Source organism: Bombina bombina, chromosome 5, assembly GCF_027579735.1.
Source record: "Bombina bombina isolate aBomBom1 chromosome 5, aBomBom1.pri, whole genome shotgun sequence".
NCBI classification, from domain to species: Eukaryota; Metazoa; Chordata; class Amphibia; order Anura; family Bombinatoridae; genus Bombina; species Bombina bombina.
Window position 1 is genome coordinate 436,142,718 of NC_069503.1, and position 22,405 is coordinate 436,165,122.

The following is a 22,405-nucleotide window of genomic DNA, read 5'->3' on the forward strand; positions in this document are numbered from 1 at the left end:
CGCAAGAAGCGTGTGGAAAAACCAAGGCGCAAAATAACTGCCCATGAACTGAGAAAAGTCAAGCGTGCAGCTGCCAAGATGCCACTTGCCACCCATTTGGCCATATTTCAGAGCTGCAACATCACTGGAGTGCCCAAAAGCACAAGGTGTGCAATACTCAGAGACATGGCCAAGGTAAGAAAGGCTGAAAGACGACCACCACTGAACAAGACACACAAGCTGAAACGTCAAGACTGGGCCAAGAAATATCTCAAGACTGATTTTTCTAAGGTTTTATGGACTGATGAAATGAGAGTGAGTCTTGATGGGCCAGATGGATGGGCCCGTGGCTGGATTGGTAAAGGGCAGAGAGCTCCAGTCCGACTCAGACGCCAGCAAGGTGGAGGTGGAGTACTGGTTTGGGCTGGTATCATCAAAGATGAGCTTGTGGGGCCTTTTCGGGTTGAGGATGGAGTCAAGCTCAACTCCCAGTCCTACTGCCAGTTTCTGGAAGACACCTTCTTCAAGCAGTGGTACAGGAAGAAGTCTGCATCCTTCAAGAAAAACATGATTTTCATGCAGGACAATGCTCCATCACACGCGTCCAAGTACTCCACAGCGTGGCTGGCAAGAAAGGGTATAAAAGAAGAAAATCTAATGACATGGCCTCCTTGTTCACCTGATCTGAACCCCATTGAGAACCTGTGGTCCATCATCAAATGTGAGATTTACAAGGAGGGAAAACAGTACACCTCTCTGAACAGTGTCTGGGAGGCTGTGGTTGCTGCTGCACACAATGTTGATGGTGAACAGATCAAAACACTGACAGAATCCATGGATGGCAGGCTTTTGAGTGTCCTTGCAAAGAAAGGTGGCTATATTGGTCACTGATTTGTTTTTGTTTTGTTTTTGAATGTCAGAAATGTATATTTGTGAATGTTGAGATGTTATATTGGTTTCACTGGTAAAAATAAATAATTGAAATAAGTATATATTTGTTTTTTGTTAAGTTGCCTAATAATTATGCACAGTAAAAGTCACCTGCACACACAGATATCCCCCTAAAATAGCTATAACTAAAAACAAACTAAAAACTACTTCCAAAACTATTCAGCTTTGATATTAATGAGTTTTTTGGGTTCATTGAGAACATGGTTGTTGTTCAATAATAAAATTAATCCTCAAAAATACAACTTGCCTAATAATTCTGCACTCCCTGTATAGTGTTTGTGTTTCTTTTACCCTTAACCTGGTTGTATTTAATTAGGGTTCCTCTATCAGTCTTATTTGCTCTTTCCTTTGCAAGATTTATAATGTCTTTATTGTAGCCTCGTTCATAAAATCTGTTCTGTAAAATTGTAACCTGTTGTTCATAATCAGCAATTTTTGAACAATTCTTCTTAATCCTTAAGAACTGTCCTACTGGTACATTGTCTACCCATCTTTTGTAGTGACAACTATTTCCATGGATATAGTTGTTTGTCTACAGGTTTAAAGAATGTCCTTGTTTCAAATTTACCATCTTCTTCCAAGTCTAGACTAAGGATCTACAAATGTTTGGTATGTTACATTTTCTATAATTCACCTGAAGAAACAGTGCACCACTGAGAAACGCATTGATTTTAACTGTTATAAATATATATATTTTTTTAAGTCACGTATTATTAAGGTTTTGAGTTACTATTTCCCTTACGATCGAGTCCTTCATTCACTTTGAGGTTCTCTGAGTTTGGGATGCATCTCTGCGGCACCTTATAGCAGTTTTAAGGAGTTGGTAACTTATGCACTTTTTTTTTTAATATTGGTCAAGTGGAGTCGGATCTTTCAAGATAAACATGATCATATTCCATATTAACTGTTGAGTATACTCAAAAGTCCATAGTTTCAGTATAGCACTATTCCAGTGCTTAACCTCTTGTGAGTAGAATCGATTTTCATCACATACCTTTTTAATGGAAGTACCACACCATTTGAGGGTGCCCTTTTCCATTTTATCTTTTTAAGACTAAACTAGCGGTTTGTGTTTTACATGAAATCTTTTGAAGAGTTGGGAGCCGGAAGATTGTTTTAGGATCACCTGTTCAGTAGTACTCAATCAACCGGGACAGAGGGACTGAAAACAGATAACCAATAATTTGACGCATCTATTTTATGGACACCTGTTTTCTTCTATCTGTAAACTACAGATACTACCCATTAAAGGACCAATATCTTCAGAGCACTTTCTTCGCCAACCTCCTAGTTGACAAGGCAAAGAATTACTGGGGGAGTAAGGTAAGTGGGAGGGATACGTAATGCTTTGGATGGGGTATCTTTGCCCCCTCCTGGTGGACAGGTGTTGTATTCCCAACAGTAATGAATGAATTTGTGGATTCTCCCTGCAAATGGAAAGAAAAAGTGAGGAGGTTTTTTTGTAAATTTGGTTGGTGCTGAATTAAAATAAGATAAACAAGATTTATGCTTAAAGGACCACTCAGTGCAGTAGAACTAATTAACAAGTGCATAATAAAAAGACAATGATTTAACACCTACTCTGAATTTCAAATAAGCTGAGTTTTTATGACAAATTTATTTTTTCTCCCATTTTCCAGCCCCCTGTATCCTGTGACAGATATCAGCCAATGACAGACTAGTATATGTATACCTTGTGAGCTTGTGCACATGCTCAGTAGGATCTTGTTCCCGTTCTTAAAACTGCATGCTCTTTTTGAATCATAAAAGTTTATCTTGACTTGAGTGCCCCTTTAACTGATAAATTAATTTATTTCATGATGGTGAGAGTCCACAAGTCATCACCTGTAGGAGATTCCCCCCCTGACCACTAGGAGGCAAGAGATACCCCATCACACCAGGGATTTAAATCCCTCCCACTTCCCATGAGCCCATGTATGGTGACTTCATTATCCATGAAACTTTAGTATTAATGTAGAGCACTGGATTTCAAACCTGTCCTCAGGCCTCCCAAACAGTCTAGGTTTTCTAGATAACCAGAGCAGGTAAAATAACCAGGTTTACTAATCAGCTGTTTCACCTGTGCTCTAGTTCAGCTATCCAAAACATGTGACCTGTTAGGAAGGCCTGAGGACAGGTTTGAAAACCAGCGATGTAGAGCAATGCTAGAGCTCTGGACTGTGCCATGTGTGACATAATTTGATTCAAATAAATACAAAATATCAATTTATAAATACAAAAAATAAATATTTTTTATTCCATCAAAAAAGTTGGACCGAGTTTAACAGATAAATCCAGCGATTTTCCACCCTAAGAAGGGCCTGTTCCATATCTCCTCCTCATTTACTGAATGTGACCTTCTAAACTCTAAAAGATTTTAGGTCCCCATGATATCTCCAAAACTAGTTGGCCACACTAGTAATTATTTTAATATCTCTCTTGTTTTTTTTTCCTGCTAATTTTATGTTCCTAAGATGCTACATCAATCTGATTTAATGGTTGCTCCCATTTTACTTTTATTTCATTGGTTTTAATATGAAGTAATTTTAGTGCAAAACTAATCTAGGTATAGCATCAAAGCGTTATTATAATGATGATGGACAGAGCACAGGCTGACTACAGTAAAATAACATTTTTAATATTCATAATTTTTTTTTAAATTGTTGAAATAAAGTGTATTTTTAAACACAATCATGTCCAGTTTAACAATCATTTTAGGAACAGTGAGTGCATCCTCTGAATCTGTCTATAATTGTTACAGCTTCAGTCTGCACTGGTCTGTCAGGTATAAAGGCTTTATCACTGAATCGATAATGAATCCCAGAAAAGACACACAAACCTGAGGAGTTAATTATCTTCCATCTGTGACTCTGAAACAAGTGAAGTAACATCTGAGTGTTAGACACAGCCAGATGAAAAGGATTACCAGTGGTTGTCAAATTGAGAAACTACAGAGATTCCCTGAGCTTGAACTACAGACAACAGTGCTCCCAGCACTTTTGTAAACACTCTGGATAGTAGTACACCAGGCAAGAGTGGAAATAGCTGCATCCACCTTAGGAATAATTTCCCAAATCTCTGTATTAACAGAAGGAAGAGGAAACAGATTTAAATCAATAACTAAGATTTGCAAGCTTGTACTCGCAATCAATAAATGTGCATTATAATGTGATTGTCAGATATCCAAACTACAGGTGAAAAGGTTAGAGCCTAGAGACTAATGGTAACTTTACATCAAGTCAGAGGCAGACCTGCAGGCCTGATGCAGAGGGATGTGGAACTGGCATATCTATGTAACTCAATCCAGAATTAGTACCTTGTACGCTGGGTTGGGTGTTATAAGACTGAGAAAGATGAGAAAGTCAGGACAGGAAGTCAGAGGCATGCAGACTCAACCACATAGCAGTAGTAACCAAATTAGAGTGAATGCTCTAATACGTCTCTTCAACAATGAATACCATAGGAACAAAGTAAATTTGATAATAGAATACCCAAGTAGGTAGCATGCTTGTGTATGGAGAAATATATGGCAGCAGTTTTGCAAGAATGCTTTTGAGCACTAGATGCCAGCAGTGGTTGCTCATTGTAAAACAATGTTAAAAGCATTATTGCAACACTTCTGCCATGACGTGCTCCAGACATATGCTTGCTCCTCAGGCTACTTTTCAACAAAGGATACTAAGAGTACAAAGTGAATTTAATAATTCATTTTTGATAATTATACACTCTATCTGAATCATGAAAGAAAAAAAAATGGGTTTCATGTCTATCTCACACAGCATGCTTTGTTTGATGTGCGCGATTGTCTGTTCCATTTGTAAAGGACAGGAAGGAAGGTGGAGGAGAGAGGAGATTGACAGACATACATTGAGACAGAATGACTGATACAGAAACACAGCAGTAATAGCAGATGTCTCTGTGACTGACTCAGGCATAGTATTTTGACTGTCCAGTTTTAAATATAATTCACAAATACAGCTCACTGTGTTACACAAAAATTTACAAATTTATCTGAGCTTAAACAATATAAATGCCATTTTACAACAATAAACTATGTATGCTTTAAACTTGTACTACAGAATAGTATTACAAAAGTTCAAAGGTGTTTTTTGTGTGCCCTGTACAAAACTATAAATAAGTTATGTGTATTTATATAAAACCTAACTTATTAAGATTATGGTTTGCTGTGTTTTTCTGTTACATTAAAATATATTTCATAAACGTTTCCTTAACAAGGTTTTTAATTCCCTTTATTTTCTTAAAATGTTATGTACATGAATGATCTGTATGTATATTGTACATAGAAAGTTGTACATATTGGATAATGTTTAAATCATGTCACTATTAGACTATGTTCTTACATAACAAGCGGACATTTTATTTTTTATTCTTCACACAGATATTCGTTTTAATTTATTATTTGGTAAAGCTAGGCTGTACATGGGAATATCTTCAGTTCTTCATTCTTCATGGGCAGATAGTGTTAATGATTTGTAAAGAACATAATTAGAAAAAAAATAATTCAAAAATCCTTTAAAGTTCACAGAGCCCAACCATGTCAAACATTAAAGAGAACGGAAGCAAAATGCCCTTTAGACATTTGTTTCATGTGATAATCCTGTCAATTTATGGAATATAAAACTAAGAACATGGAGATTATTTTGATTCACAGTCTTGTAAACAAATAGGAACAGAATGTGCTTAGGTACAAAAAAAATAAGACAGACAAAAACAAACCTATGTAACCTGACGGGCGATCCAGAATGCTTTCACTTTTACGTTACATAGTAATGCTTCATCAGAATCTCATCCCAGATTTATTTTGTAACCCCTAAATAAAAATATATTTTTTACAAAAAGGAATAACACTTTGTCATAAAACAAGGAAGGCAGAAAATAAAGTTCTTTTTAAATCATCTCTGGGGGAGGGAAGGTTTGCATCTGTCTCCCTCGTGCAACAATTTGAGATTCCATTGTTTGAAACTTCATTGACCCAAAATCTTTCTATCTTTTTATCCAAGATCTCCTGCATCGTGGTCCACCGGTGGAGGTACATTATGCATAACTGTTGATGCAGATCCTGCTGTAAGATAGCCAGCAACTCCAGGTCCTAAAAGGCAAAAGCAAATGTTTGACATTGAAATGATTGTAATTGAAAAAGGGAAATCATTTCAGTGTGTAACACATATTGAATAAACAGCAACTAAACTGTGAAATACTTTTTCAACAACTTTTACTTTAATATGCATGTTTGTAGAAGGAATTACAAGGCACAAGCAGATGTGGGGTTTGTTTTATTAATACCTTTGTTTATAAAGTAGCCTTCAAAACTGAATGGCTTGTGAGTTAACAAGCTAAAGATTGTATTAATAAATAGTTTTAATGACAGGGTAGTATACAGAAGTGGCTGCATGTGAAAATTTATGCTTACCTGATCAATTTCTTTCTTTCTTGACACTGAGTCCACGGATCATCATCGATTACTGTTGCAAATATCACTGCTGTCCAGCAGGAGGAGGCAAAGAGCACCACAGCAAAGCTGATAAGTATCACTTCCCTTCCCAGAGCCCCCAGTCATTCGACCAAAGGAAAAGGAGAGAAAGAAAGCAACACAAGGTGCAGAGGTGCCTGAGGTTTATATAACATAAAACTGTCTGAAAAATACAGGGAGGGCTGTGGACTCACCGTGTCAAGAAATAAATACATTTATCAGGTAACCATAAATTTAATTCTTTCTAATGACACGGTGAGTCCATGGATCATCATCAATTACTGTTGGGAATCAATACCCAAGCTAGAGGACACAGATGATAAGGGAGGGACAAGACAAGTAACCTAAACGGAAGGCAGCACTGCTTGAAGAACCTTTCTCCCAAAAGAAGCCTCAGCCGAGGCAAAATTTAAAACATTTTGAAAAAGTATGCAGAGAGGACCAATTTGCAGCCTTGCAAATCTGTTTCACAGAAGCTTCATTTTTGAATGCCCGGGAAGAAGAAACAGCCCTCGTGGAATGAGCCGTGATTCTCTCAGGAGGCTGCTGTCTAGCAGTTTCATAGGCCAAGCGAATTATACTCTTCAGCCAAAGCGAAAGAGAAGTAGCCGTAGCTTTCTGACCCTTGCGTTTCCCAGAAAAACAGACAAACAAAGCAGAAGACTGGCGAAAGTCCTTAGTCGCCTGCAAACAGAATTTCAACGCACGCACCACATCTAGGTTGTGCAACAAACGCTCCTTATGGACACAAGGAAAGAACAACGATTTCCTGATTAATATTCCTATCCGAAACAACTTTAGGAAGGAAACATAAGTTAGTACGAAGAACCACCTTATCAGGATGAAAGATAAGGTAAGGGGAATTACACTGCAAAGCTGAGAGTTCTGAGACTCTTTGAGCAGAAGAAATAGCAACAAAAAACAAAACCTTCCAAGGTAACATCTTAATATCTTAGGAATGCATAGGCTCAAACGGAGCCTGTTGAAGAACTTTAAGAACAAGGTTAAAACTCCAGGGAGGAGTAACATGTTTAAACACAGGCCGGATTCTGACCAAGGCCTGACAAAAAGATTGCACATCTGGCACATCCACCAGACGCTTATGTAACAAAATAGACAAAGCAAAAACTTGACCCTTCAGAGTACTAGCTGACAAACCCTTCTCCAGACCTTCCTGAAGAAAAGACAAAGTCCTAGGAATCCTGACTCTACTCCACGAGTAGCCTCTGGATTCACACCAATACAGATATTTACACCATATTTTATGGTAAATATTCCTAGTCACAGGCTTACGAGCTTGGATCAAGGTCTCAATGACCGATTCCGAGAACCTATGTTTAGATAAAACGAAACGTTTAATCTTCAAGCAGTCAGCTTCAGAGAAGTGAGATTTGGATAAAGGAAGGGAGCCTGAAGTAGAAGGTCCTTCGCATACCATATCCTGCAAGGCCACGCCGGTGCAATGAGAATCACCAACGCCCTCTCCTGCTTGATCCGAGCAATGACTCGTGGAAGGAGAGCGAACGGAGGAAACAGGTATGCTAGACTGAAATTCCAAGGGACCACCAGAGCATCTATCAGGACGACCTGTGGATCCCTTGACCTCGACCCGTACCTCGGAAGCTTGGCATTCTGCCGAGATGCCATGACATCCAGCTCCGGCTGCCCCCATTTCAGGGTCAAGCTGGAAAACACCTCCGGATGGAGTTCCCACTCCCCCAGGTGAAAGGTCTGTCTGCTCAGAAAATCTGCTTCCCAATTGTCCACTCCTGGAATGTGGATCGCAGATAGACAGCAGCTGTGGGTCTCCGCCCACTGAATAATTCTGGCCACCTCTTTCAGGGCCAAGGAACTCAGAGTTCCTCCCTAGTGGTTGATGTAAGCCACCAATGTTATGTTGTCCGACTGGAACCTGATAAACTGGGCTGAAGCTAACTGAGGTCAGGCCAGTAGAGCATTGAAGATCGCTCTCAGCTCTAGGATGTTTATGGGAAGAACTGACTCCTCCCGAGTCCATAGACCCTAAGCCTTCAACGAGCCCCAGACCGCTCCCCAACCCAGCATGCTGTCATCCATGGTCACAATCACCCAGGAAGCAAGTTCCCTGGGAGAGGTGTTCCTGAGACAACCACCACGGAAGAGATTCTCTTGTTGCCCGATCCAGATCTATTCACGGAGACAGATTCACATAATCCCCATTCCATTGCATGAGCATGCATAACTGCAGAGGTCTGAGATGGAATCCAGCGAACGGAATGATGTTCATGGAAGCCACCATCAAACCAATTACCTCCATACATTGACCCACTGACAGCCGAGGAGAGGACTGAAGGTGAAGTGTCGAAGATCTTTGTTTTTCTGACCTCTGTCAGAAATATCTTCATTGATAGGGAGTCTTTTATTATGATCTCCAAGAACACTACCCTCGAAGCTGGAACCAAGGAACTTTTTCCCAGATTCACCTTCCATCCGTGGGAACGAAGAAAAGACAACAAGATCTTTGCTTGTTGAAAAGACGGCGCCTGAACCAGAATGTTGTCCAGAAAGGGCGCTACTGCAATGCCCTGAGACCGGATTCCTGCCAACAAAGCCCCCAGGACCTTTGAAAAAATTCTGGGAGCTGTGGCAAGGCCGAATGGCAGAGCCACAAACTGAAAGTGTTTGTTTAGAAAAGCGATTCTCAGAAACTTGTAATGATCCTTGTGAATGGGAACATGAAGGTACGCATCCTTCAGGTCTATGGTCGTCATGAACTTAACCCCTCTTGGACCAAGGAAATAATGGAATGTATAGTTTCCATCTTGAAGGACGGTACTCTGAGAAACGTTTAGACATGTTAGAGCTAAAATTGGCCTGAAGGTCCCCTCTTTTTTGGAAAGCAAGAAACAGATTGGAGTAGAATCCCAGACCCTGTTCCTGGATTGGAACTGGAACTATTACTCCCAGGGCAAAAAGATCCAGGACACAATGTAAGAATGCCTCTCTTTATCTGGTCTACATATAATCTTGAGAGGAGGAACCTGCCTCTGGGAAGAAAAGTCTTGAACTCTAGTTTGTACCTCTGGGATACGATGTCCACCGCCCAGGGATCCGGAACATCCTGAACCCAGGCTTGAGTGAATTGAGAAAGTCTGCCCCCTACAAGATCCGGTCCCGGATCGGGGGCAGGCTCTTCATGCTGACTTTGAATCATTTGCAGGCTTCTTCGATTGCTTCCTCTTGTTCCAAGACTGATTGGGCTTCCAGGAGGATTTGAAATGTCCTTTCCCTCCTGTAATATAGGAAATAATTTCAGCCAAGCCCGGCCCAAACAAGGTCTTACACTTGTAGGGGATCGCCAAAAGTTTGGACTTAGATGAAACATCTGCAGACCAGGATTTCAACCATAAGGCTCTGCGAGCTAGTACAGCAACACCAGATATTTTTGCTCCCAACTTAATGACTTGTAAGGAAGCATCCGTGATAAAAGAATTGGCCAACTTAAGAGCCTTAATCTTATCTTGGATCTCCTAGAGAGGAGTATCTGTCTGAATAGAATCAGACAATGCATCAAACCAGTAGGCTGCCACGCAGGTGACAGTAGCAATACACACCGCAGGCTGCCATTGCAGACCCTGGTGAACATACATTTTCTTTAGCAATGCCTCCAACTTCTTATCCATAGGATCCTTAAAGGAACAGCTATCCTCTATGGGGATAGTGGTTCTCTTAGCCAAAGTGGAGATCGCCCCTTCCACCTTGGGGACTGTTTGCCAAGACTCCTTAATAAAGTCAGCTATTGGAAACATTTTCTTGAAAATTGGAGATGGAGAAAAGGGAATTCCAGGTCTCTCCCACTCCCGTGCAATAATCTCTGTAGCACGGTCTGGTACAGGGAATACCTCCACCGCGGAGGGAACATCAAAGTACTTGTTCAGTTTACTAGACTTCTTAGGATTGACTACGACAGTCATATCTGAGTCGTCCAACGTAGCCAAAACCTCCTTAAGTAACAGCCGGAGGTGTTCCAGCTTAAATCTGAAGGATAACACTTCAGCGTCAGAAGAAGGAATTATACTGTCTGAATTTGAGATTTCACCCTCAGACACTACTGAAGTGTCTTCCTCCTCAGACTTCGGAGAGGAAGCACCTTGAGTAGCCACCACAGGATCAGAAACCTTGCTCACTGATTTCTTGCGCTTTCCCTGCAGCATGGGAAAAACCGATAGCGCCTCAGATGCCGCAGAGGATACCTGTGCAGCAATATCTTGCAAAGTAACTCCAGTCGGAGCATGAGAGAAAACGCAGGGCACTGCATGTGGAGACAAAAAGGATTGGGATGCTTGAGGAGAAAGCTGTGGCATATCAGGCACAGAAGACACCTGAACAGCATCCGCCTTAGCGAATGATGGCTCAGGATCAAAAAAGTCTATTCCTATAACATAATGTTCTTTCAATACAGGAGCAACAGAAGGGTACTGGGGGTTCCACCTGAGCATCAAAACATAGGCTACAAGTAACATCTTGCAAGGCCCCCTGGTCCATCTTAACACACACAAAAAAAAAAGAAAAAAAAAAGAAAACAACAATAAAAAGACTTTATTTTCTTTTTAAAATAATTTTAGCAAAAAAACGTTACTGTTCATTTAAATAAAATTAGCCAAAAAAATGGAGCAGCAACCAACCCCAGGCAACCTCTACACCTCCGCTATCTTGCTGAGGTGCCTACCTGTCCTGCTGCCCAAACAGTTAGAAGACGATTCGCCCTTAAACAGAATCCTTATATCAAAAGTACTTGACACTACGGGAAATAGCAAAAGGCTTCCTGTATAGCAGAGCCGCCGCTATTACATGCGCATCACACTCCGTAGTTCCAGGAAGCAAAAAAGTGTGCGAAATGCACTGCCAACTCAGAACGGAACCACTCTGTGAATTTCACCCTCAGTCAGGGCCGACCCTGGCGGCCGCAAAGGCCAAGTAAAAAAGTTTTTAAACATATACATCGCCATACATCGCCATGCAAAAACGAACCCCCAGTAAAGTAGACTAAATCCGAAACTGTCTCCAAGCAGTGTACACCGGATCAAAAAGATGAAACCTGAGCCACCAATGCCATAAACTCCTCTCATATACAGTGCCTGCTAGCTGCCCTGATTAACTCTATATAAAGAGTCAATGCAAAATAAACGTCCCTGCAGCCTTTAGGCTGTATAAGGGCCAGATTTTACCTCAATAAAAAAGAAAAATATAATTGGCACTTACCTTAGTGTTCATCTGTCTGGCAGCAGGACAGCTCACCTCGTTTGAGAGGTGCCATCCCTCATATGGACCTGTGGACAAAAGAAAGACTGAGTAAGCTTACTCAGGCTATCTGCATAAAGCAGCAAAACTGTTTGGGAAAAAAAGTTCCCAATTGCTTAAAAGCCACCACTGCCCTACTGAAGAGACTGACGTGGGCTAAGGCTAGAACCCAGGGAAGATCAGAGCAAACCTACTCTGCTTCAAAATAACAAAATCTTGATTGTAGATCAGACACCGAAATTACACCTCCTCCTTGCACCACAGGCAAAGAGAATGACTGGGGGTTGTGGGAAGGGAAGTGATACTTTTTAGCTTTGCTGTGGTGCTCTTTGCCTCCTCCTGCTGGCCAGGAGTGATATTTCCAACAGTAATTGATGATGAACCGTGGACTCACTGTGTCATTAGAAAGAAAGAAGTATTTTGTTAGGACTGAATTGTAACTATGAGATGAGAAATTCAAGAAGAAGAATCAGCAATGTGAGAAAAATATCTCAGGAGATGGTAGGTTGTACAGAAATGCTAGAAATAATTTAAGAAAGAATGGCAATAAGATGAATAAATGGTACTGTGAGCAAAGAAACTTGGAAACTAGTGGTAAAATGTGGAGCTAGGTGGGCTATATGGGAGTCACAAAGAAATTAAGTATTAAAGGGACATTAAACACTAAATAAATGCTATATAGAATGAAGCATTCAAAGAAATGATTTGTCTGAGAATAACATGTAGATGTATTTGTTAGCTAAATAAGCTGTTTAAACTGACAAAATAAGTGTAAAGTTTGTCTCTATAAAACAATGCCATGTTGTAACTTAGGTTACCTTCTCTGCTGTGGCCAATCAGGGACAGTTATAAATAGGTCACTAGAGTGTGCAGCCAATGACTGTTTGGAATATAACAGTGTTCTGCACTTCCATTTCTAACAGGAACTGAAAAGCTAACAATTTCAGAATGGAATTAACGGAAAAGGGGACAAAATAAATATTGAAAGTATATTGCAGAGTTTTTTTTTATATATATGATTTATTATTTTTTTTATTACCATTTCAAAGTGTTTAATGTCCCTTTAACACATATGGTTAAAACACCTTATGAGGTGAAGAATTTATTATGAAGATTAATTATAAATTTACAATAACTTTTTTTTTTTTTTTTTAACAATTCTCAACATTTAAATAGATTTAAACTTGGATGAACTTATGACAATAAAAAAGATGCATTGTTAGTACAATTTTTTTCTGAGTAATGATGCCCTCTTTCAATCTAACTTATTAGAGAAAATCAAAGAAAAAACTTGTATACTAAGGAATGGACTATGTTTTAATGAAACAAATATTTGTACAAACGCAAAAGGAGTTTTAAGAGGAAAGGGAGCACTAAAGAAGAGGGTGCAAGAAGCTGTTTAGCAAAACGTTATCTACCTGTATTAAAGAGCTACACAGCAGTTAGTAAGCAGCTTGGAAGAGAGCGTCTAAAGCCCACTTCTGAGATGAAGGGGGCTGCTACCAGTAAGAAGGGAAGGAGAGACACCTGAAGGAAGAAAAGAAATGTAAGAAGCAAGGGAAAGGTTAGGAAAGATAGCAAAGCATTAGGATTTACAGCAGGACCTTTTTAGTTTTAGAGGAGAAATAAGGTATTATTGCAAAAATAAATAAAACACTGTAATCCTAGAGTAAGATATCAGCAGACATTAATATGAGTCTGAAGATGTGTCAAGATAAGGTGCATGTTAACCTCTTCACTACCGGGGCTTTCAGAATTTTTTTTAGCATTTTTGCCATCACTCCATTTAAACAGGTTTTTTTTTTTAATTTACTTGTCAAAACTATATATTTTTTAAGCAGACAACCCAAGGTATTGATCTAGGCCCATTTTAGTATATTTCATGCCACCATTTCACCACCAAATGCGATCAAATAAAAAACATTGTTAACTTTTTCACAAACTTTGGGTTTCTCACTGAAATTATATACATACTGCTTGTGCAATCATGGCACAAATGGTTGTAAAAGCTTCTTTGGGATCCCCTTTGTTTAGAAATAGCAGACATATATGGCTTTGCCTTTTGGTAATTATAAGGCTACTAATTGCAGCTGCCCACCACACTTCTATTATTCCCAGCAGCGAATGGGTTATTTAGGTGGCTTGTAAGGTTAATTTTAGCTATAGGGCTAGATTTATCAAAGCCATTCTCCTATAATTCCGTCCAAAATGGCACATTCAAACTGATCGTCATATTCATCTAAGCACTCTGCGCCTATAATTGCGCAAATCTGAAAGAAACTTCTTCACACTCCGCTTGCATTCGCCTAGGCGCACGGGCGCGCTCCCGAGTGCAACAATATACATTAGTAATAGGCGTAATTTAACAGCTCGACCTACAAATACGTCCAGTTCCTTATTTATCATTGATTGGCGCCGATAGGGAACTGAAATTTCGGCTTCAATTGCGTGTTGTATATTTCACCATACAGACTGAGGCGAAACACCATTATAATACATGCTTTTACATCTTGTGATGCAGTACTATTATTATTATTCTTTATTTATAAAGCGCCAACAGATTCCGCAGCGCTGCCCATGGGTACAAGGATAACAATACGATAAAAGACACAATTTTACAGACAAATACAGGGGGGATTGAAGGCCCTATTCCCGTGGGAACTTACAATCTAGAGACTTTCTTTCAACGGCTCAGCGCCAAGAAGAGACTGTTATTGCCAGAAATTTGCGCTTACACAGGCGCATATGGGTACCAACAGTTTTATATATTTATATAAATATATATATATATATATATATATATATATATATATATTTTGATATATTTATTTTTGTGATCTTAAATTAACAACATATGGCAAAAACAGCACAGAAACATTATATAATATAAATATAAGCTAAATAGTTACCTAAAAATGCTTTTTTAATAATCAAAAACATGGAGGCATAAATATTTATAGGGATGTACTGTGATAAATAGGGAGTAAATGCTTTTTCCGACAGGCAAAATTTATCATTATTACGCCCCAGCTCACCTGCGCAAAGTTACGTCTATTTTTTTTTAATGAATTCAGGGGCACGTGCGCTTCTCCAATGGCGAGCTGGGGCGCAGTTACAGGCGAAGCACATACAGAGTTCACCTAGCCTTTGATAAATCTAGCCGTAAGTGTAGAGATTACCCAACCACCCCTGATCCCTCCCAAACAGCTCTCTTCCCTCCCTCACCTCCCACTGGTCACCCCAATCTTAGGTACTAGCAGACAGTCTGCCAATGTGAACATTTAAGGCATTTTTTCTGTTATTATTAATAGTGTAGGTTCCCCCTTACCCTCCAACTTCATTGATCCCTCCCAAACAGTTCTCTAACCCTCCCCCCTCTAACTAGTGCCAGCTGTCTGCCAGTACCTATAAACCACTTTTTTGGGTATATATTATATATATTATATATTTTTTTGTCTTTCTTTAGTGTAGTGGTCCCCCTCCCGCGATCATTAGTTAGGGACCCCCACCATTTTTCTGTAGCGTAGCGGCCCTCTGCTTTTATTTTTTTTGCAGTGTAGGGTCCTCCCACTCCCTCCGCTGCTGGATCACCCACCTGCCTCTTGGATTCCCTCCAGCAGATGATCGTTACAGGCGGTGACACACCACACATAGTGTCACCGTGTGTAACGATCTGGCATCTGCCCTCATACGAGACCAGAGCACCGATCGTGCTCCAGTTCCATATTCGAGCAGATGTCTGGATCTCAGGAACTCCAGCTCTCGGCTGTGAAGCTCAGATGTATATATACGCTGTGCGGTACAATAAGCAAAGTACCGCAAGACTATATATATATATATATATATGTCGGATTGGGTAAAGGGGTTAATCTTAAGATTTATGAACCATCCTTATTACAACAGCTTCAAGGTATTCATTAACCAAATATACAATCATATTTTTTGCTTTAATAAAAAATAGCTCACATTGAAATATAATATTTTTCAGTAGCAAAAAAAATGTATACTATACTTATTCCTTAAATTAAAAAAGAAACTCATTGTCATCTTACAAAGTAAACTTCTTTATATATGCTATCAATTTAAATTACTCCTGAATTATTCCCCCAAATATTTAACGTACAAAGACTGGTATCAAACTTTTTCTTTTATATCTCGAATGTTGCTATTATAGAAGGACAGCTTTTTCAACCTTCCACTACAGGCATTTGATTGGCTTAACTCTTATTACATTCCAGGCACTGCTATCATGCATTTGATATTTGTTTTACCTTTTCAGCTTACACTACTAGAATCTGATTGGTTAAACTTCTACTTAGATAACCCACGATAACCAACCAGGAAGGCAAATTTTTAAAAGCGTTTCAGGAAAGGTTTTTAATGCTGATTAACAGCTAGTTTATATCTTAGCTTATTTAGTTTAAATGATTAGATTATTAACATATTAGGTTTTATACATCTAACAGTTTCTCTTACTTTTTGTTAATTGATTTTTATAAATCCATTTGTGCAATTGAATTTCTCAGATTCAAGATCTACATCATAGAAATATATAAACACATACACCCAATAAGGGATAAACTGCAGGATGAATTTATAAATCTGCATACAGACTAAGGGTGCTTCCAAAATACATTTCACTAGTAAAGTGTTCCTAAAACATAACTCCATCTTCTCTTCTATTTGTTCAGCATAAGAGAGAAGATAGAGTTATGGTTTAGGAACATGAAACATTGTTTAGAGCTAATTATTAGTAGTCTTAAAGGGACATTAACCAATAAATATATTTTACAAATAAAGTATTGAGGTTATTCCCTGCCTCCCTCCAGTCATGGGTGCCGCCATGCTGATATCTAGATATCACTACATTCCAGTGCTGATGTGTTTGCAGATTTCTGCAGGGTAACCTAAGTTCAATAATGGCAGCACCCATGATTAGAGGGAGGTGCAATGCAATGTATTTAGTGTTTAATGTCCCTTTACAAATTAATGTTCATTATCTAGGTCAACAAGCACTGCTGTAGGATTAAGAGCTCACTTAAGTTGTCTTGTTTCCTCTCATAAAACACTACCTAAGGTTGTGCTGTATAAATAAAATAAAAAAGTCAAGTGTCACTTGATATCAAGGCAGATTGATTATAAGATGTATAATTGAAATAGATTACATAGAACTTGAGCAGCAAAATAATATTTATATTTTTTGGCTCAGGTTTCTTTTCCCCCTAACAATGATTATTTGAACCAGTCTGTCATTCCTATACAGGTAGAAAACCCTTTAACCAAACTGCTTGGGACTGGAAAATGTTTGGATTTCATAATAGTTCGGATTTTGAAAATTTGCAAAATGGGACAGTTCGGAGAGGAGACCGAGTGTAAAAAACAAAATCTTATGTCATTTAGGCGACATTTACGTCATCATACAGCTTATACGTTACCTAAAGGTAGTTTTATATCATTTGTAATACTTTTGTATACACAGTACCCTCAAAAAGTTTGTACCGTACTGTAATCAGAAACTTAATATCTGTTGCTTAAAATAAATAGACTATTATTTGCATTTTAGAATAAACAGACACAGGCAGGGAAAATAGTATTTTTTATATATATATTTTAAATATTAATTAAACATTTTAGATTTCAGAATAAATTTGGATTTTGGAATACAGGCTTTGGGCATTCCTTTACTTTCATATCATTATTATTATGATGATAATTGACTTGTAAAGCACAGATACATTGCGTAGTTGTGGATACTTTAATAATAATTAATGGTAAAAATAAGGAATACAGATACATAAAGCAGACTAAAAAAAACTAAACAACACAAGAAGAGGTCCCTGCTTTAAAGAGTTACAATCAACAGTGACAGTACACAGTTTTAGAATACGGGTTGCTAATTAACAAAGATACTTACCAGTGAGGTATCCTGCTGTTTGTGATTCAGAAATGAACAAGTCATGTTTCTGATCTTTAAAGGCACTCCAGACAGAAGATCGAGTTAGAATTTCATTTACCTGGAAAAGTAAAATAATGTATTCAATCATGTGTGTAGTTACACGTGTGACACTTATATCAATGGGATCGTTTAAATCACTAAAACCAACATTAGCCAATGGAGGGACAGAATTCAAGTGGAGCGGTAATAGTTGCATGAAAGCAAAAAAGGGGTTTATAGCTGGTGTTTGTGTGCGTCAGGTTATTTGCTTGTTTATTTCCCACGTTTTTGCTCCATTGACTTCTATGGGGAATACGTTATTGCGTGAAATTCTAAGTTTGGCTTTTTATGCGCATCTGGTTAGTGAGCAAAAAAAACCAGTTTACTTTCAACTTGTAACACTGCTCCAATTATAATCTGGCCCAGAATAATTTATGTGATTACAAATGAATGTAGCTAATATTTGGGCTATAAGAATATGTAGGGACAATAAAAGTTTATTCTTTTTAAGATATTGTCTGTAATCCATCTCCAACTGTATACATTGAGGAATTAAAATGTCAACATAATAAAAAAAAACAGGTTCAGTAACACCCCCCTTGAAAAAAGGTCTACTGCTTACCCCTTCCCTAAAAGGGAATATACTTTCAGCCGTTTTTCTGACATACCAAGTCTCTTCAGAATAAAAGGATGCACATTCCTCAAATGCTGCAGACAGCATGAAAACGGTCTCCACACTGAAGATGTCTCCTGCATTACCTTCAGATCTGTGGTAACCAACATGGATCTTAGTTACAGCTGCTAAGATCATCAACCTCAGGGCCTTCTTCCAAATCCCCCTGAGGGAAACAGTACTCACCGGTACCATTTAAAATAAAAAAACTTCTTGATTGAAGAAACTAATACTAACACCTCACTTTACCTCTACCTAGTATAACACAGGCAAAGAGAATGACTGGAGGTGGAGGGGAAGGGAGGAGCTATATATACAGCTCTGCTGTGGTGCTCTTTGCCACTTCCTGTTAGCAGGAGGATAATATCCCACAAGGATGAAATCTGTGGACTCGTCGTATCTTGTAGAAGAAATAAAGTTTACATAGCTAGTAGTACAACTACTATAATGACAACATATGAACATAGATGGACTAGGACGCGTATGTGTAAATAACTGATTCCGCTTCAATAACTAGGCAGCGTCCAATACAATCAAGATTGCATTCGGAGGTCCTCCAGAGTTAGTACTAACATTTGCCTAAGACCACATGTTATGCTTCATAATAAACAATGAATAACTGTAGGTTGCACCTAAATGAATTCTCTACAACCTATCCATGGGTAGCTGTCTATTTAAACATTACAACAGAATAACCTCATTAGATGAAACAGGTAAGCTCTCTCATAATTTCAAGAAATTAATTATAACATTTAAAGGCAAGCATTTTGAGTGGACTATACTCAACTCTGTAGTTTTTTAATTCCGGTTTCCATGAGGAAAACTCTCAAGGGAGCAGTTCCAGGCGTGGTGAGTGGTTGGGGGGGGGGGGGGGGAAGAGCGGGAAAAGGAGAGAGGAAAAAGGAGACAGGGAATGTAGGAGGGGCAGCGTTAGGGGTGTAAAATTCCTCTCCTAGGGGAGGGGCAGAAAAGAATTTAGATCTTATCAGACTTATTCAATGTTTCTCTATAGTGGAACCAGGGTTCCCAAATGTCCCAGAACAAGTCCTCCTTACCCATTGTAAGATAAAAACTATGTTCATCTTAGCAAAGTAGTGTATTGTCTCATGAATCGCTGAAAGCTCAGGGGGTGCAGACTGCTTCCAGGCTCTTGCTATACATAGTTTCGTAGCTGCCAGGATAAAGATGACCAGTTTAGATTGAGATTTTAGGATTTTTTTGGAGGAAAAATGTGTAACAGGCTATTTCCGGGCCTTTGAGGTAGATTAAGCCGTATGTCTTGAAATATCTGAAAATAAGAATTTTGACGGCCCTTAGGTCTATTTTTCTTGTCTTATGGTAGAAAAGACCCTTTTCCACCGGTAATTTCAGAAATGATCTCTGCCAGACCAGGACCAAACTGGGTCTTACCCTTGTAAGGTAGCGACAGAAGCTTGGACTTGGAGGTAACATCAGCTGACTAAGATTTCAGCCACAAAGCCATGTGGGCTAGAACAGTGAAGCCAGACATCTTGGCTCACAGTCAAATGACTTGCATGTTCACGTCAGAAATAAAGGAATTTGCTAGATTGAGGGCCTTAATCCTATCTTAGAACTCCTCCCACAGAGTTTCCTCTAAAATCAACTCTGACAAAGTATTGCACCAATAAGATGGCAATACAGACTGCAGGTTGCCATTGTAAACCCTGATGAAAATACATTTTCTTTAAATAAGCCTCCAGCTTTTTGTCCATGGGATCCTGAAAGGACTAGCTATCCTCAATAGGAATCATGGTTCTCTTAGCCAGAGTAGAAATAGCCCCTTCTACCTTAGGCACTGTGCGCCATGAGTCTTGAATGGAGTCAGCAACAGATTTTTTTTAAAAACGGGAGACGGGGAGAAAGATATCCCAGGCTTATCCCACTCCTGAGCAATGATCTCAGACACACGGTCTGGAACAGGAAACACTTCCACAGGGGAACGAACATCATAGTATTTGTTAAGTTTACTTGATTTCTTAGGGTTGACAGCAATAGTAGAATCGGAGTCATCCAAAGTAGCCAGTACCTACTTTAGCAGTACACAGAAGTTTACCTCTTCAGAGTCAGTCAAAGGAATTATATTGTCTGAATCTGAGATTTCACCCTCAGAAGCTACTGAGGTATCCTCCTCATCAGACTTAGGATGGAGGTCCTTCGCAGCAGCAGAGGCGACAGATACCTTACTATCAGAAAAATGTTTAGATTTCCTCTTGCGCTTCCCTAACATGGGAAAAGCAGATAATGCCACAGAAACCGCAGAAGAAATCTGTGCCGCAAAATCTACAGGCAAATATACGCCTCCAGGAGGCTGGGAGGGACTGCAGGACACTGTATGTGACGCCATTGAGGCTTAAGACATTTGAGGAGAAAGCTGTGGCATTGCCTGAACAGCATCATCCTGAGAAACATTAGGCTCAGAAAAAAGAAATGTATCTTTACATTTCAATGTCTTTTCTAAACATGAGGAACAAAATTGCAAAGGTAAAACAATTTGGGCCTCTAAACACAACCAATTATCTAGACTCCTGTTCCATATCCATAGTAGACATAATTTCCTAAAATTATTGGAATGACAATTATATTTAAAATAAGACTGTCACTTTAAAAATTAAATTCCCTCGGAACGAATTGTACTTCAGATAAAAAAAAAACTATAAATGAGGACCTCTACACCTCAGACAGTCTGAGGTGCCCTATCTGACCCTTCTGAGTAAATACAATTTTGCATCAAGGAGAAATCCTGCAGATCGCAGCAAAAGTCTTCCTTAAGATCTCTAGAGAGGCTGAGACACACACCGCCGCTCCGCTCATAGACTGTGAACGGAAGCGCAAGTCACGTGATTGTGCAAAACGAAACTGCGCAACACAAGAAAAGTGCGCGTTTCTCAATACAGCCGATTTGAAAAAAATGCCAGTAAGTGTATCAGTGTCTTAATAAATGTTAAAAAAAACAAAAACAAACTCAACAGTCCTCGCAAGTATCGCTCTGCTGAGCTTGTAAACCATAAAATAAGCTGTTAATACAGCCCTCACTATAAGCCCCAATCAGAGCCTCAATAACCAATGAGCCACATTTAAAAAAAATTAATATGCTATGGAAAATCTTTCCCACACAAGTAGGGAGATTAACCCCTAAGTCTCTGTCACATAATGAGTGCCTACACCCTGCCAAGATAAATACCCAATAAAGGATAACTGTGTCCCAATTAATTATTGCAGCAATATCCTCTGAATTGCAAGTCTCCAGTACCTAGAACCAACCAACTCTGGCTTTCTATACCAAGGGCAGCAATATATATTGGACGTGGACACAGCTACACCCAAATCCTTGCTTGCAGGGAAAAGTAAAATAAAAAAAGAAAAATATCTTCAGACACCTAACTTCACCTCCTCCATTGACAGAGGCAAAGAGAATGACTGGGGGTTATGGGTAAGGGAAGTGACACTACTCTTTGCCTCCTCCTGCTGGCCAGGAGTGAATATCCCACTAGTAATTGCAATTACGTCCTGGACTCTCCATATCTTAGGAAAGAAAACATAATTTATGTTTACCAGATAAATCCTTTCCTTCCTGGCAGGGAGCGTCCACAACTTCATTCCTTACTGTTGGGAAAAACAACACCTGGCCACAAGAAGGAGGCAAAGACATCCCAGCCAAAGGCTTAAATATCCTTCCCACTTCCCTTATCCCCCAGTCATTCTGCAGAGGAAAAGTAGGAGAAACATCAGGGTATAAAGGTGCCAAAAGAAATAATACAAAAAATAAATTACGGGCAAAGTCGTGGACTCTCCCTGCCAGGAAGGAAAGGAATTTATCTGGTAAGCATAAATTATGTTTTTCTTCCATAAGGCAGGGAGAGTCCACAATTTCATACCTTACTGTTGGGAAAACTATACCCAAGCTCCAGATAAATAACGGGAGGGAACAAAAAGAGAATGACCCATTTCTGAGGGCACCACAGCCTGCAAAACCTTTCTCCCGAAAGCTGCTTTAGCCGAAGCAAACACATCAAACTTGTAAAATTTAGAAAAAGTGTGTATTCAAGGCACGAACCACATCCAGATTGTGAAGCAA

At 39.2% G+C, this 22,405-nt stretch overlaps 1 protein-coding gene across 4 annotated transcripts in view; it reads right to left on the bottom strand.

The window, feature by feature from the left end:
- Positions 1–5,153: 5,153 nt before the first annotated feature.
- DNAJC13 (DnaJ heat shock protein family (Hsp40) member C13) overlaps positions 5,154–22,405 on the bottom strand; it is a 709,325-nt gene continuing 692,073 nt past the window's right edge. For 3 of the 4 annotated variants that reach the window (XM_053714290.1, XM_053714292.1, XM_053714291.1), the window contains 2 exons: positions 17,616–17,715; positions 5,154–6,040 (listed from right to left, as the gene is read on the bottom strand). In XM_053714290.1, the coding sequence (XP_053570265.1) occupies positions 5,943–6,040; positions 17,616–17,715 (198 nt within the window). In that variant the 3' untranslated portion in view covers positions 5,154–5,942. Of the gene's footprint in view, positions 6,041–13,119; positions 13,229–17,615; positions 17,716–22,405 lie in introns of all 4 variants that reach the window. The other variant, XR_008402530.1, reaches the window with a different exon arrangement.